The sequence below is a fragment of the Trachinotus anak genome, unplaced genomic scaffold (assembly GCF_046630095.1).
Source record: "Trachinotus anak isolate AG129_WGS33_773 ecotype Australia unplaced genomic scaffold, CSIRO_AGI_Tana_v1 ptg000007l, whole genome shotgun sequence".
Classification (NCBI taxonomy): domain Eukaryota; kingdom Metazoa; phylum Chordata; class Actinopteri; order Carangiformes; family Carangidae; genus Trachinotus; species Trachinotus anak.
The window spans coordinates 8,814,605-8,828,836 of record NW_027273858.1 but is presented as its reverse complement, the minus strand read 5'-3'; the positions used below and the strand labels follow the sequence as shown (position 1 = coordinate 8,828,836).

The 14,232-nt window shown below is 39.5% G+C and overlaps 1 protein-coding gene across 7 annotated transcripts in view; it reads left to right on the top strand.

Annotated features, from left to right (window-relative positions):
- Positions 1 to 14,015, top strand: part of ryr2b (ryanodine receptor 2b (cardiac)) — a 61,211-nt gene extending 47,196 nt beyond the window's left edge. For 3 of the 7 annotated variants that reach the window (XM_071480282.1, XM_071480280.1, XM_071480285.1), the window contains 19 exons: positions 71 to 199; positions 367 to 471; positions 612 to 693; positions 786 to 2,080; positions 2,233 to 2,306; positions 2,621 to 2,765; positions 2,918 to 3,004; positions 3,357 to 3,569; positions 3,775 to 3,905; positions 4,136 to 4,178; positions 5,912 to 6,048; positions 6,874 to 6,934; positions 7,289 to 7,435; positions 7,683 to 7,817; positions 8,885 to 9,041; positions 9,283 to 9,347; positions 11,131 to 11,231; positions 12,732 to 12,783; positions 13,743 to 14,015. In XM_071480282.1, the coding sequence (XP_071336383.1) occupies positions 71 to 199; positions 367 to 471; positions 612 to 693; positions 786 to 2,080; positions 2,233 to 2,306; positions 2,621 to 2,765; positions 2,918 to 3,004; positions 3,357 to 3,569; positions 3,775 to 3,905; positions 4,136 to 4,178; positions 5,912 to 6,048; positions 6,874 to 6,934; positions 7,289 to 7,435; positions 7,683 to 7,817; positions 8,885 to 9,041; positions 9,283 to 9,347; positions 11,131 to 11,231; positions 12,732 to 12,783; positions 13,743 to 13,838 (3,255 nt within the window). In that variant the 3' untranslated portion in view covers positions 13,839 to 14,015. Of the gene's footprint in view, positions 1 to 70; positions 200 to 366; positions 472 to 611; positions 694 to 785; positions 2,081 to 2,232; positions 2,307 to 2,620; positions 2,766 to 2,917; positions 3,005 to 3,356; positions 3,570 to 3,774; positions 3,906 to 4,135; positions 4,179 to 5,911; positions 6,049 to 6,873; positions 6,935 to 7,288; positions 7,436 to 7,682; positions 7,818 to 7,937; positions 8,013 to 8,884; positions 9,042 to 9,282; positions 9,348 to 11,130; positions 11,232 to 12,731; positions 12,784 to 13,742 lie in introns of those variants that run through there. The other 4 variants (XM_071480281.1, XM_071480283.1, XM_071480284.1 and 1 more) reach the window with 4 other exon arrangements.
- The last annotated feature ends 217 nt before the right edge of the window (positions 14,016 to 14,232 follow it).

Genomic DNA, 14,232 nt, shown 5'->3' with positions numbered 1-14,232 from the left:
ATTGATCAAATGATATGTTTTCCTTAAGCTAATGAACCAAAAATAAATATTTTGCTTTGCTTTGCTGCAGGAATCGATTAGTGACTTCTACTGGTACTACTCAGGGAAAGATGTGATTGATGTACATGGCCAACACAACTTCTCCAAAGCCATCGAAGTGGCCAAACAGGTCTTCAACACACTCACTGAGTACATACAGGTCAGTCAGTTTCCATTACAAGTTATAGTGTCATAGTGTGTGAGCTCATAAGCACAAATACATCTGCCTTCTGGCTCTTTGTGTGAATAAAAGCACATCTTGTCTTTCTACTAGTTTAAATGCATTTTGCAAATCATGCAGCTCAAATTATCGATGTGTTCATCCAGGGCCCGTGTACTGGGAACCAACAGAGTCTAGCTCACAGTCGTCTTTGGGACGCTGTAGTGGGATTCCTCCATGTTTTTGCCCACATGCAGATGAAGCTCTCTCAGGTATAGCACATTGGTCCACTGTAATTTAATTTGCTTATTTCCCCCTAAAATCATCAACAAGTAAAATTTAAGATCTAAAATGGATATTGCAATTAACGATGAGATAAGATGTAACTGTCAATATATTTTCTTACCCACAGGATTCAAGGCAAATCGAGCTTCTGAAAAAGCTGATGGATTTGCAAAAGGACATGGTTGTGTTTTTGCTTTCCATGTTGGAAGGTAAGATTTCCACATATCCTGATGTTTGCAATTTGAGTTAAAAGTTATCATTAATCCAGATCTGTTTTTCTCTGTTTCTCTCTTTCCTGTAGGTAATGTCGTCAATGGAACTATTGGAAAACAGATGGTGGATATGCTGGTGGAATCATCAGGCAATGTGGAGATGATCCTTAGGTTTTTTGACATGTTCCTCAAACTTAAAAACCTCACCTCCTCAGATGCATTCAGAGAGTATGACCCTGATCGTAAGGGCTGCATATCCAGGAAGGACTTTCAGAAAGCCATGGAAAATTGCAAACGTTTCTCCCAAGCTGAAACTAATTTCCTCCTCTCCTGCACGGAGACTGACAAAAGTGAAATAGTGGATTACGAGGCCTTTGTGGATCGCTTTCATGAGCCAGCCAAAGACATCGGCTTCAGCATCGCTGTTCTCCTCACCAATTTGTCCGAACACATGCCCAACGATTCCAGACTCAGGACGTTCTTGGAACCGGCAGAGTGTGTCTTGACTTACTTCAGGCCCTATCTAGGATGCATTGAGATCCTTGGCAGTGGGAAGCGCATTGAACGTGTCTATTTTGAGATCAGTGAATCTAGCCGCACACAGTGGGAGAAACCACAGGTAAAAGAGTCCAAGAGGCAGTTCATTTTTGATGTGGTCAATGAGGGCGGAGAGAAGGAGAAAATGGAGATGTTTGTCAATTTCTGTGAGGACACCATCTTTGAGATGCAGCTTGCAGCCCAAATATCTGACTCTGACACTGGAGAGAGGTATGCTGCAAACAAAGAGGACGAAAAGAGCGGAGGTGAAGAAGAAGGCCTGGACAAAGAAGGACTGTTTTTCATGTATCGTTGGTGGCTCCTGCTGACATCTCTACTGTCAGTGAAAACCCTGAAGACGTTAATGAAGATGACTCTGAAGGATATCCTCATGGCTGCTGTTTTCTTACTAAGGTTCATTTTTATGGCTCAGGTCCAGTTCATTTGTGTAGTAATTCGCTACATCATATATGTACTGTACATAGCCTTTGTCAGTGGTGGGCTCATTGAGGGAGCCAAAAAGATGAGGATATCAGATTTGCTCGGTGGTATCCTTGAGCCAACTCTCGATGAGGTCATGGAGGTGCCAAGTGGTGTGGATCAGCTGAGGAAGTACTCTGCCACTTTCTCTTTGCAGAGAGAATTGAGGGAGATGGGGCAGGTGGCAGCTGTGACCTCCCCCAGGGAGGTGGAAGTAATATCAGACATATTCGGCCTCAAAGTGAAGAAGGAGGGAGGTCAGTACAGACTTATGACACAAGACCTCACTGCCAGTCTGACTGACCTGTTCAACACAACCTCCAGAACAACTGCCACCACTGATTTTTCTGAAAAGCATCAGGGGACGGTATGGATTCATTTGTCTCTTGTATATGAGCTCTGTATGTCGTTTTTCTCACACGTCTTTTTTTTGTTTTGTTTTGTTCAGCCTCATTTTCTTAATTGTGCTGCTTTGATACTGCACTGATTCATATTAATCTTTGATTTCTCATCTACTAGCAGCAGTGTAAGGCCCACACTGCCACAGAGGAAAAAGCTGAAGATGGGAAAATGCCTGAAATAGAGAAAGCAAAGTGAGTCTCCTGCTTCCACCTTAAATCCTCAAAGAGGGATTATTGAACTTCCTCATTACATTGTAGGTATTAGATGCTGAGTCAGTTAAGGTGGGAAAAATAATGACTATAGTGCACTCTGTAGTGATGATAGTACATGGTGAGTCCATAACCAATAAAATGATGTCAAATTAAGCACAGAGGTGTTGATGTCGCACTTAATCAAAAAATAACTTGAGATTATCAGGAAGTAAATGATTTCATCATCTCCGATATTCCCTTGTCAAAATAAAAATCTTTGACCTTCCCTCTGTTTGTGTTTGGACTATTTGCAGAGAGAAGGAATCTGAGAAGAAAACTGGGAACGAGAAAGTAGAGGCAGGGTGGAGAGCCAAGAGATGCTCTAATAAGTTGGAGGAACCAGAGAGCCAACATTCTGCCATCTGGGAGACTATAAACTCTTGTAACAAGAGCCTGCTGGTAATATACAAATACACTCACACATGCTAGTGCACTTATGCATACATACAACAACACAGATAAGGATGCACCCTTGCATCCACTTCAGTTTGCATGCACAGGCACAAACATGTAAAGGCAAAAGACACTTGAATGTTTTTTCTTTTTTTCAGAACTACTTTGCAAGGAATTTTTATAACATGCGCTTGCTGGCTCTATTTGTGGCGTTTGCAATTAACTTCATCCTCCTCTTCTACAAGGTGAGTTTGTGCTTGTGGGAGAGATTCTAATGTACTTGAATATATAACTTGAAGATGTGAATATTCTTATTTTATGCTGCTTTACAGCTGCACTACATTACATGTAAAAAGTGTGATCATCCCAAGCAGTGAAATGCTGATACAAGAATGGATCAGTAATAATAATCCAAAAAAGAGTGAAAAGGCAAAGGGATCCTTGATCCACATGTGTATGATGTTTCTGGACGCTGTAGTTTTGGATGTTGTGTTGTATTGCATTATATTGAACAATGTTTCTAGCATTTCAGTAGAAAGAATATGTTCTGTCCTCATTAAAGTCACTGTTTCTTTCGGTCTCTCTCTGTCCTCCCAGGTAGCATCATTACCTGCATCACAAGAAGAGGAAGGAGTGATTACATCTGTTTACAGCAAAGACATGGACTCTGCTGCTGAAGACGACGACGAGGGCAGAGTTTATTTCGTGCTGGAGGAGAGCAGTGGATACATGGAGCCGTCGCTCTGCTTCCTAGCCATAGCACACACAATCATATCCTTCTGTTGTATCATTGGTTATTACTGCCTCAAGGTATACATGCTCGACCATGAACTTTGTCAGATTAATTATGAGTGCAGTCCACTTCTTCTGATCATGTTGACCAGGAATGTAATTTATTCAAAACTAAATAGGCCGTGACCTGTGCAGTTAGTCTGAATTTCAGAGACTTTAAGTTTTGCCAATTTAACAGTGATGTATTTACTCAAGTCATTACTCACTTGACTTTGATTGGCAGGTACCATTAGTGATCTTCAAACGTGAGAAGGAAGTGGCACGAAGGCTGGAGTTTGACGGGCTCTATGTGACAGAGCAGCCACCTGAGGAAGACATCAAAGGGCAATGGGACAGACTGGTCCTTAACACACCGTATGTTCATAGTCACATGATCAACTGGGCTGACGTAACACTGAATGCAAACACATTTTAAGCTTTAACTCACTGCTGGCACATATTTATAGTCATGTTACAGATTGTACAGTACAGAAATGTTTCACTCACAGTAATGTGTCAGTTGTCCATACATTTTTTTATTAAATACGTATATATATATATTTTTTTCTTGTTAATGTTTTAATACTAGGTCTGTATCTTTTCAGATCATTTCCAAGTAATTACTGGGATAAATTTGTGAAAAGGAAGGTAAGGTCTTCAGAAGACTGCAGAAATATTACATATCCTATTCCTGGCTTATGCATGTTTGTAATTGTGTGCATATTTCAGTGGGTGACACTAAATTAAGAAGCTAACTGAAATTTAATGAAGCATTTCATGGCAGGTGTAATTATTCCCCTATCACGTAACAAAACCATTTAATTGTCTCCAGAGACTGTAACACCTCTATCTTCCTCATTCAGATTACCTCTTGTGTTATGAAGGGAGGTGAAATTATTCTTTGTTTTGTGAAAATTCTTCATTTTTCTTTTGTAAGAAGATTTCAGTTGTCTCAGAGAATTAACTAAATTTAATAAGAAATGTAGATAAGGTACAGTAGGGGAAGAAAACTGTGGGTTAGTTAACTTAAACTAGAGTTCTGTACCTGGTTTTACTGGTTCACAGATGTCATCAAAATCCTGCTACTTAAATGAAGGTGTCAGAGCAGAATCTTATCGGCATCTGTCCTCATCAAAGGTCAAAAGCTGTAGTGAACATTAGCTTCTTCTTTCAAATGACGTTATTCAAGAAAGAGCACTTTACCAACTTTCTGTAGCATATTGCATATTGTTGAATATTTCTGTTGCATCTAATTTGATACATAATGAATAGAAATAGACTGTGATACTGTCTGTTTAAAAAAAAAACGTGAAGGTGGTACCTTTTGAGACCTTGGTTTAATGTTCGGGAATGTCTTTCGCTTCACTGAATGTTGTAAATATGGACAACAAGCTGAGGGGGGCCTCCACAGCTGATTATGATGGCTTGAGACTCCTGTAAATTTACAAAACATGCTCTCTGTAAGCCATAATATACTTTAAGTAAAATAGTTTTTATTTCCACAAACACCCTCATCCAAAGAAGTGAAAGTGGCTATTGCGCTGACTTTGAATATCATTGTATTTGAGACAAGTTGGCACTTTTTTGAATGCATGTCCACGGTCCAGCGTCTAGCAGCCATTAGTGGCACTGCATTTTAAGGCGCCTCCTCATGGGCTTTAGCTTTTTCTGCCAGGGGGTGGCCACTTGGTCTTTATAGGTCTAGCTCTGCCACATTGCATTTGATACTCTGTATTGCATCATTTTAAGAGCCTGCAGTAAAATAGAGGGTATAATGCCTTCAAGTGCTTCTGGTAATCCATATTACTTACCATACGCTGAAGTGCTTATGTTTATAATAACAGAATGGGTCTGCAATAAAACTAGACTTTGGTTGGCTCTTGTTATAAGTTAATAAATCAAATGACATAAAGTTTCTTAGAGCCACGGCAGCATAATAAGGAGGAACTCTGCATCAGTCTCACGATTAAATTGACTTAAATAAATATTTACCAGCCAAGGTTTACTGTACATATACATTGTAGTAGGAAAGTAAAAAGCAAAATATGAACCTAAATCAATACTACTAATCAATATTTTGTTTGCGGTATAATCTGTATTTATGTGTTTATATCAGTCATTTACAGAACCACCGTGTCCCCTAAAAATCATATATTAGTAACATGGGTGTCAGAGAGTAGTTACTTTTTTGTTCAGTACCTATTATGAGCAGCACCATCATCTTGTCAGGACTAAGCTGCCATCTCATCATGGAACAGACTGTGCAGAAGAATTCAGCCCGTCATCTCGTCCTGTCCCTTGTCGTTCTGCATTCAGATGAAAAGACACTAAAGAAGCAATCGTTTCAGTCACTATGTAAAGCTGTCTTCTTGCCCTGCCAGGTGATGGATAAGTATGGTGAGTTTTATGGCTGTCAGAAGATCAGTGAACTCCTGGGTCTGGACCAAGCTGCTTTAGACTTCAGCTCTGACAGGAAAGGAAGGAAGTGGCTCAAGAGAGAAACAGCCTGGGGTGCTCTGTGAGTAGTAGCTCTGTAGAAGTATCAAAAACACTCTTAAAGTGCAGATATCTAGTCTGCAATTTATTTTGCATTGCATGCATGTTTCAGATCAAAATATGGTGGATTATTGAATAGGAGAGCATCTTTTTCTTGTTTTTCATACACCGAGACCTAACACACCGCAGAGCAGGATATTCAAATAATCAGCAACTTTGTTTGTATTATAAATAATAAATAATGCTAGAATAGAATAGAATGCATTTGAGTGTTTGGCTGCACATAAAGCAGCTTGCAATGATGATAACAATGTGGGATCCTTCTCTGTATGATAGCTGCAGGTATGTTTACATACAGCCAACCTGGTATTGATAGAGAAAAACAAATGCTCAAATAAGGAAAACTATGCAGCTCTTTCTCTAATGCAATTTACTGTAGAGGTGATTGCGACTCCTAAATGAGCCTGCCTGATAAACATTAACACCATTTACAGTTATTTACAGTTATGTCCAGCTTCATAGTAACACCTTGAAATAACATTTCAGACAATTGATTATTAATAAGCTACACCATCATCAATAGCCATCTCACCAATATTGTGTATGTGTTTGTATGGATGTGTGCATGTGTGTGTTTCCTAAGAGGGGTGGCCAGACAAAAGAAGGTCCTAGAACATGATGTTGTACTTGAGGAAGAACAGGACATTCTGAGATGAAGCCATATGACAGATGGGCTCTGTTAGAAAAGACACTGTAGCAACAAGGGTCTGATTTTAGCCGTGGACATTTTGACCTTATTTTCCTGGCTCTTGCCATCATGTATCTGTGATAATGCTGTTTATTTCAGATTCAGCTCCATTGACATGAAGTACCAGGTCTGGAAGCTAGGAGTTGTGTTCACTGACAATGTAAGTTCAGATGTGTCTCAGATTTTATGGTTTTTGCCTGGTTTGTTTGTGTGTGCCCTCATGTTTCTACAAAGCCAAGATAAAGGTGTTACATCCTGCAATTTATATTAATAGATAATGTAATATGACCGAGCAGTGTGAGTACAACACATCTGATGTTTTATGACTTATTTCTTGTTCTTCTTGTTCAGCTGTGCTGTTCAGATTTTGTCTGATAGAAGTGCACACGCTGCAGAAGTGATGCTGGCAATATCCTGTGATTCAGCCTTATCTAAAATACACATTTGTCTCTCTGTCCTGGTAATCTATATTGCCTGTTTTTATGTGGGTATGTCCTTGTGTGTGTGCTTATAGTCGTTCTTGTACTTGGCCTGGTACATGGTCATGTCAGTCCTGGGTCATTACAACAACTTCTTCTTTGCTGCCCACCTTTTGGACATTGCCATGGGTTTTAAGACACTTCGCACCATCCTTTCCTCCGTCACACACAATGGGAAACAGGTGCGTAAGTGTGTGTGTGTTTGTGTCTGTCAGTGTTTGCATGTGGGGGGATGGGGGGTGGGGGGGTGCAGTCTGTCTTTCATTCTCTTTCCATCTGTCTTGATGTGTGTTCCTAGGTGCAGTTCGCATGCATGTGCTGTTTGCTTTCACGCTGAAGGGTTATATTGGGGCTTTTCTAAGATGAAGAAGTGTATTAAAGCCCATCTGCCTCTGTCTATCCTTTTGCAATTATGTGTGTGTCTGTCAGTTGGTCCTGACTGTCGGCCTGTTGGCAGTTGTGGTGTATCTCTACACTGTTGTGGCCTTCAACTTCTTCAGGAAGTTTTACAACAAAAGTGACGACAAGGACACCCAAGACATGAAGTGCAATGACATGCTTACCGTGAGTTAAAGTGCATATTGAGACACACACAGACACAGCAGTCTGTCTCTCCACATATATCTAAATACCTCTATCTATCCTCTTTATCTCCCTATGTTGATCTTTCTAACACAAACACAGCCACACACCTCGTTTCCTAGCTGCTCAGATTGAGAAGGGTAGAAGAGGATTCTCGCAGTGATCCCCATTGTTGAAGTGAGAACAGCTTCTTGTCTTCCTTCCACTGCTTTTCCATAAAATGATGGACACATGGATAGAATACAGCCCCTCAAGCCTCAGCAGAGCTCTTTGTTTGGCCATTCACGACATTAACATCGCACCACCTGTTCTATTCTAATGTGGACTTTACTGTCACTCACATAAGCAGGCGAATGGGCTGTGATAGCATTTGAATAAAACCTTACTATTATAGGAGACAGGGGATATTACATTAAATCCTCAGTCACACTCGTTGTGTTATTGTTTATGCTTGACTTTCAGTAGCACTTTAGCAACAGTCATTTTCAGTCCCTTTACCATCATTATGACAACACAAAAACAATTTTTCACAAAAGTAGGATGTGAATATTAATCCAAAGATAAGCAGAATACACCTAACTTTTACAAGAGAAATGCTGCTTTCAAATTTTGAATGTTCCTTGAAAGTTTAGCTGTCCAGTTTTTATTGAGGAAAATGTCATCCTTGGCACTTTAAAGCACTGTGCCGTCCTTGCTAGACAACTTGTTAATTCTTCTTGCCTCACAATTTTACATAAACTCCTTGTGGGGAAATACCGTCTGAGGCGAAGAATATTGATTAAAAGTTTCAAACAGGCAGCATTTTTATACAATTTCACAGAAGAGTGGAAGGTTTTTTAAATATCCCCCAAAAGCAATTCAACGTGGAGGATGGTATAAAAATGCATTAAATAAATTCTTATTTTCTTTCAGCAGCTTGAATTTTCAACACATTGAAGTTTGGAGAAACAAATCTCTTGTCCTTAGATTTTCCTCACTTGCCTCATACCTTTCCTCATCCTCAGGTGGAATGTATACTATACAGTAAGAGAAAATGTCATTTCTTTCAGTGCTACATGTTCCACATGTATGTGGGGGTGCGTGCGGGTGGAGGCATTGGTGATGAGATTGAGGACCCCGCAGGAGATGAGTTTGAGGTGGAGCGCATCGTCTTCGATATCACGTTTTTCTTCTTCGTCATCATCATCCTCCTGGCCATCATTCAGGGTGAGTCACACATGCTGGATTTGTTTTGCAGGTGCAGCTCAGCTAAAGAAAATGCATAATGTGAAAAGTCAAAAATCACCTTTTTTGATTGGGATACATTTGATGAATTGTTCATGTGGAGTTGGACAAAGAACAAAGTGTCTGTGCATCTCACTGAGTCCCTAATTTTCACTGACACCTGTCATTCACACAGCGCTCAAACAGTTACACTGACACATACAATCCTGTCCCTTCTTTTCAGGCTTGATCATTGATGCCTTTGGGGAGCTCCGTGACCAGCAGGAACAGGTGAAAGAGGATATGGAGGTGAGATCTGACGCTTTGCCTCACACACACAAACAGACTCACCTGTATGCACACACTGTTTGAACACAGACAAGAACACTGCTTCACAATGTGCTGTTTGAGTGAATTGAGTGTTGTTGTACTGTATCATATTTACTATATGTCTTATGCAAAAATAATTTAAATTAATTTCTTTCCCCCATCAGTCTTCACTCAATACACCATAATGACAAAGTGAAACATAGCATGAGGCTGCAACATTAAAATGTGAAAAAAAAGCTTTGAGAAAACACTTTCTCAACCATGCTCATTTAGCAGCTGGTTCACTTGAGGGCAGTAGCTAAGTGAGCTTGAGGTCAGCTGTAATTTAAGTGTGTGTGAAGAGATGACTGTGTGCGCACAACATTAAGTAGATCAAATAGATTCAGTTGTTGTGGGAGCTCATGTCACAGGAAGCATCGTACCATTGGCCTTAATGAGAGGAGGCCATTAGCTCTTTCTCCTGGATAATTAGGGGGTAATAATTTCAGAAAGTTCAATACAAGAAAAACAAATCCCTGGTATTTAATCATATATTTGTGTATTTTCACATATAAATGTATCATGTATATTTACATATATCATGTATTTTATCATTAGAAAATGTAATTAGCACACATAATATATATTTTTTTTGATAAAACACACATCCCTTACTGTTTTTTCTTTGTCAACTGCTCTCCACTTTGAGTCTCTAGGTGTTGTCTCACTCATGTTTGTATACTGATACAGCTAGTGCTGTTAGAAAAATGTTTATTTGGAGTGTTTGTGTGTGTGTGGTTGTGTGTGGAGTTTATTGATCAGGTAACCACAGTGCATGTATCCCTCAGTGGTATGTGTTTAAAGGCTACAACAGATGTAAACAGACCCATAGTCAATCCAGCTCTCCAGGCAGGACAAGTAAGGTTAAAAGAGACTTTATGTGGTCAGACAGGCTGACAGTCAGTAACAGGTACAGTTTGTTTAGAAACAGGCGGACAAGTCCAAAGGTGCAAGAGAGGCAGGCAGGTAACCAAAGGCTAAACCAGAACAAGGTTGCATAGATGATCTGAAAAAACAGTGGTGAGTGGCTACCCTCTAAATATAAAGGGCAAGGTATGATGTGCATAGTTGAATGCATAGTTATCATTCATTCAGTCTCTATGTAGTCACTATGTCTCAAAAAATTAAACAGTGCTAGCATGTTTTGCATCTGCTTTTCCCAGGAGTTAAGCCTCAGATGCTGTGTGCTGTGCTTCCGTCAGCAAAAATAAATCAGATTCAGCCATAACTTCCATCCATCCATAATTTGTCCACACATTTCAGTGTAGCTTCTTTTCTGTCACGGTACGAGCATAAAAACATGGGCAAAGGTAATTTGACTGTTTAGCAACCCCAAAATGGTGCACAGCCTCAACAAGTATGTCCCTCTGTGTCTTAAGAAAACCTAGCAGCAAGTAATCCTGGAAGTATTAAATTGCTGTTATTTACAGCGTTTTGCCTTTTGTGGTTTTTTTTTTGTAAAAAACTTAAAAGGCGTCATATTGTTGTGATAGTAGGCTAAATACACTGTCTGCGTCACAGAGCACTACAATAACAACAACAACAAAAAATGGCAAAAAAACCCCAAACAAAACTAACAAAAAAAAAATTCCAAACCTCAAGATTGAACCACTGGTCTTGAGGTTTTTATTTTCTTTTCTTTTCATCTTTACTCTAGAGAACATACTGTTTGTCCAAGCCTGTTTCATGAATCACTACATGTCTTACATCTCTCCTCCTGCAGACCAAATGTTTTATATGTGGAATAGGAAGTGAATACTTTGATAAGGTCCCTCATGGCTTTGAGACTCACACTCTACAGGAGCACAACTTGGCCAACTATCTGTGAGTTGATTCAAGCTCATGATTCATTGTCTCAACCTAATAATTTTGCAAATACTAAAACTCATATCAATGTTATGTTGTTACTGACAAAGCTGGCATTTGTTATGTTACCTTTCACAGATACAGTGACATGTAAATGTTCTGCATGCTCCACAATCACTAACCTTAAAAAAAAAATGTATAATTTACATTTATAATTCTGATTCAAGCCACTGTCTTTGTTAATATTTATCATTGTTTTTCTTTTACTTATATGTGCATCGGTTAACATCAACTCACTTTGAGGTTTGTAATGACAGTCATAAAAATGCCATACACCTCACAGCCTGAATATCAGGTGTGTACAACCAAAAACTGTGGACTGAGGAGAAGAAAAAAAATCCAGTTCTTTGATCTGTTGGCTTAAAATGTCAAGGAGCTCCAGCACTATGCAAACATGGACATAGGCTCTGTTCACACCTGGCATTAACAGTTTCTTCGCTCATCCAATCACAAGAGGACAGCCCTAAACACGTCATTTCATATCTGACGTAAAAATGCGTCTCCACATGCATCTTGAGTGACCACTTGTGATTGGAGCTCACCTCCCCACTCTGTATGCAAAGAAACAGATCTGTGTTGTTGTTTTTAGCCAGTCCAGGTCTGTTGTCAGTTTGTTTGTGTGAGAGAGAGACAGACAGAAAGAAGGAGAGAGAGAGAGAGAGAAAGAGAGAGAGAGAGCAGGGCATGGAGGAGTTGGGCGAATCAATGCGTTGCACAATGAAATAAGGTTTTAGCTATTTTCTGTTCATTATGTAACTGTGGCTAGACTAATTAGACTGGCAGAGGACGTCAGTAGAGTGGGCGGTCCTTTAATGTGGCCAGGACACATTTGCGTTCACTTTAAAAGGGCCAGACCACCTCCAAATGTGGTCTGATCTTGGGTGTGTTCACACCTGTACTTAGAGTTGTCCACTGTGTGATCGAATCACTCTGGACAAGCATAATTCATCAGTGAACACCTTCTCTGCGATTTGGACGGTTAAAAGGTTGGGGGGGGCTGTTGCATTGTGCACTGTTGCCTGATCAATATTTGCCAGTGCCAAGAGCTCATTGAACCTAATTACGAAGCATCCTAATAGACTGTCTGCATCCCCTGACTCATGGACATTTACCTGCTTATATCTATGTATGTACCTGGTTCTTCATGTGACATTTAAGCTTATCTGATAGCGGTCTACTCACTGGAACATCATAATTCACAATTTAATCAAATCACTGACCAATAGTTTACAGCATTGATGTCAGATTTTAAGGATTAAAATAAATATTTAACATGATTGTCATGTCAGAACACAGCTTGAAGTATCTAACAACTATTTCCATAATCACTACAATCTGTGCAATCTGTGCTAAAATTTGTGCACAGAAGTCAGTGCTGCAACTTTCTTAAAGTGTTTTAAACGCAAGGTTGTGTGGGACATTAGTTGCTATAGAAATCCCTCTCTTGTGTCCTTACAGATTTTTTCTGATGTACCTTATCAACAAGGATGAAACCGAACACACAGGACAGGTATAATAGTTATCTCCTCTGTTTTATTGCATGATTCAGTCAAAGTAAGAGCAAGGTCTGCACATTTGTAACTCTTAAACAATTCTACTGCATGAGAAATCTCACATTCCTTAATATATACCTCCATGTCTCAGTGACCTATCGTTTCCAGCATTTGCTATGGTAATGACAAAGCTGTAGTGTAACCTTTTCAGCTCAGACAGAATCTGCATTCACATTGTCCCTCAAAATCCCTATCAGTCCTGGCACACACATTTTTATGATAATATACATGTAGGCATACCGCTCAGTTTTTTTTACTCATAAACCAAGCATTTTAATTCACCAATCTTTCCACCATAACACAACTGTTACATTGACCAAAGAGGAGCACTTTAAATCAGTTTAAATATTTTCAGTCTCTGTGTTTAAAGAGCTGCATCTTTTCCTCTTTCTCTCCTGTGTCTCACACATACTGTATTTAAGTCTGTGAAAGGGGTGTGCATCAGAATAGATGGGGACATGTTTAATTCTAAATGCTGCACAGTGTAATATAAAAAAGATAAATCCATTCTCATTTAGAATGATTCCGATTTATCTTTGCAGCACAGCATGCATCTCCAATGTGATGCTGCAGACATGATAAATGGAAGAAAATTTTCCATTTTTTTATCAGCCTGAAACATTTTGCACAATTGACTCAATTCAAATTGAGATGGGTCCTGGGACTCGTCTGTGTGTAGTCTTTCAGTGTGGTATTTTTCTTAGGTGTAGATTAATGAGGGAGCTGCAGGATGGAACGCAGAAAATGTTTCTGCACTGGGCCAGACAAACATTACAAGAAAGAACATAAAGTTTAGATATGTGTTCCCCGTGGACACTGTTGTTTTACTCATCCAGTGAGCTCATGGTCTTAGAATGGATAAGTCTGGCATTGTTAATGAGTTAAAGATTTATTACCACTCTGTTGACTTTGCCAGGAATCCTATGTGTGGAAAATGTACCAGGAGCGTTGCTGGGAATTCTTTCCTGTGGGAGACTGTTTCCGTAAGCAATATGAGGATCAACTGGGATGAAAGGAAATCTGAGAGATCTAAAGCCTGCCTAGATAATGTCATCACACAGAAGCCATCTTAATTGATGCCCTTGGGCTCACTAAATTACCCAGAATTTTGTGTGTTTGCACTGTATTGATTTTGAACTTTGGAGTGATTCTTCCTGAAAATAAACTTACTTTATATTTATGCACACAAGTTTTTCTCAATCGTATTGATTAAATTATTTGGACACTAAAGAATGAAGACCACTTGTTTATGTTCAGATGAAAAATTAATGTGCTGCTCCTCAACCTACAACAAAAGTATTTAGAGTAATGTGACACTTTACTGTTTTATGCGTTATTATCTCAAGCAGTCAAATTCACATTGCTGGCTCGATGTGTGTCTGTAAAGCTTCTGTTTTGTGAATGAA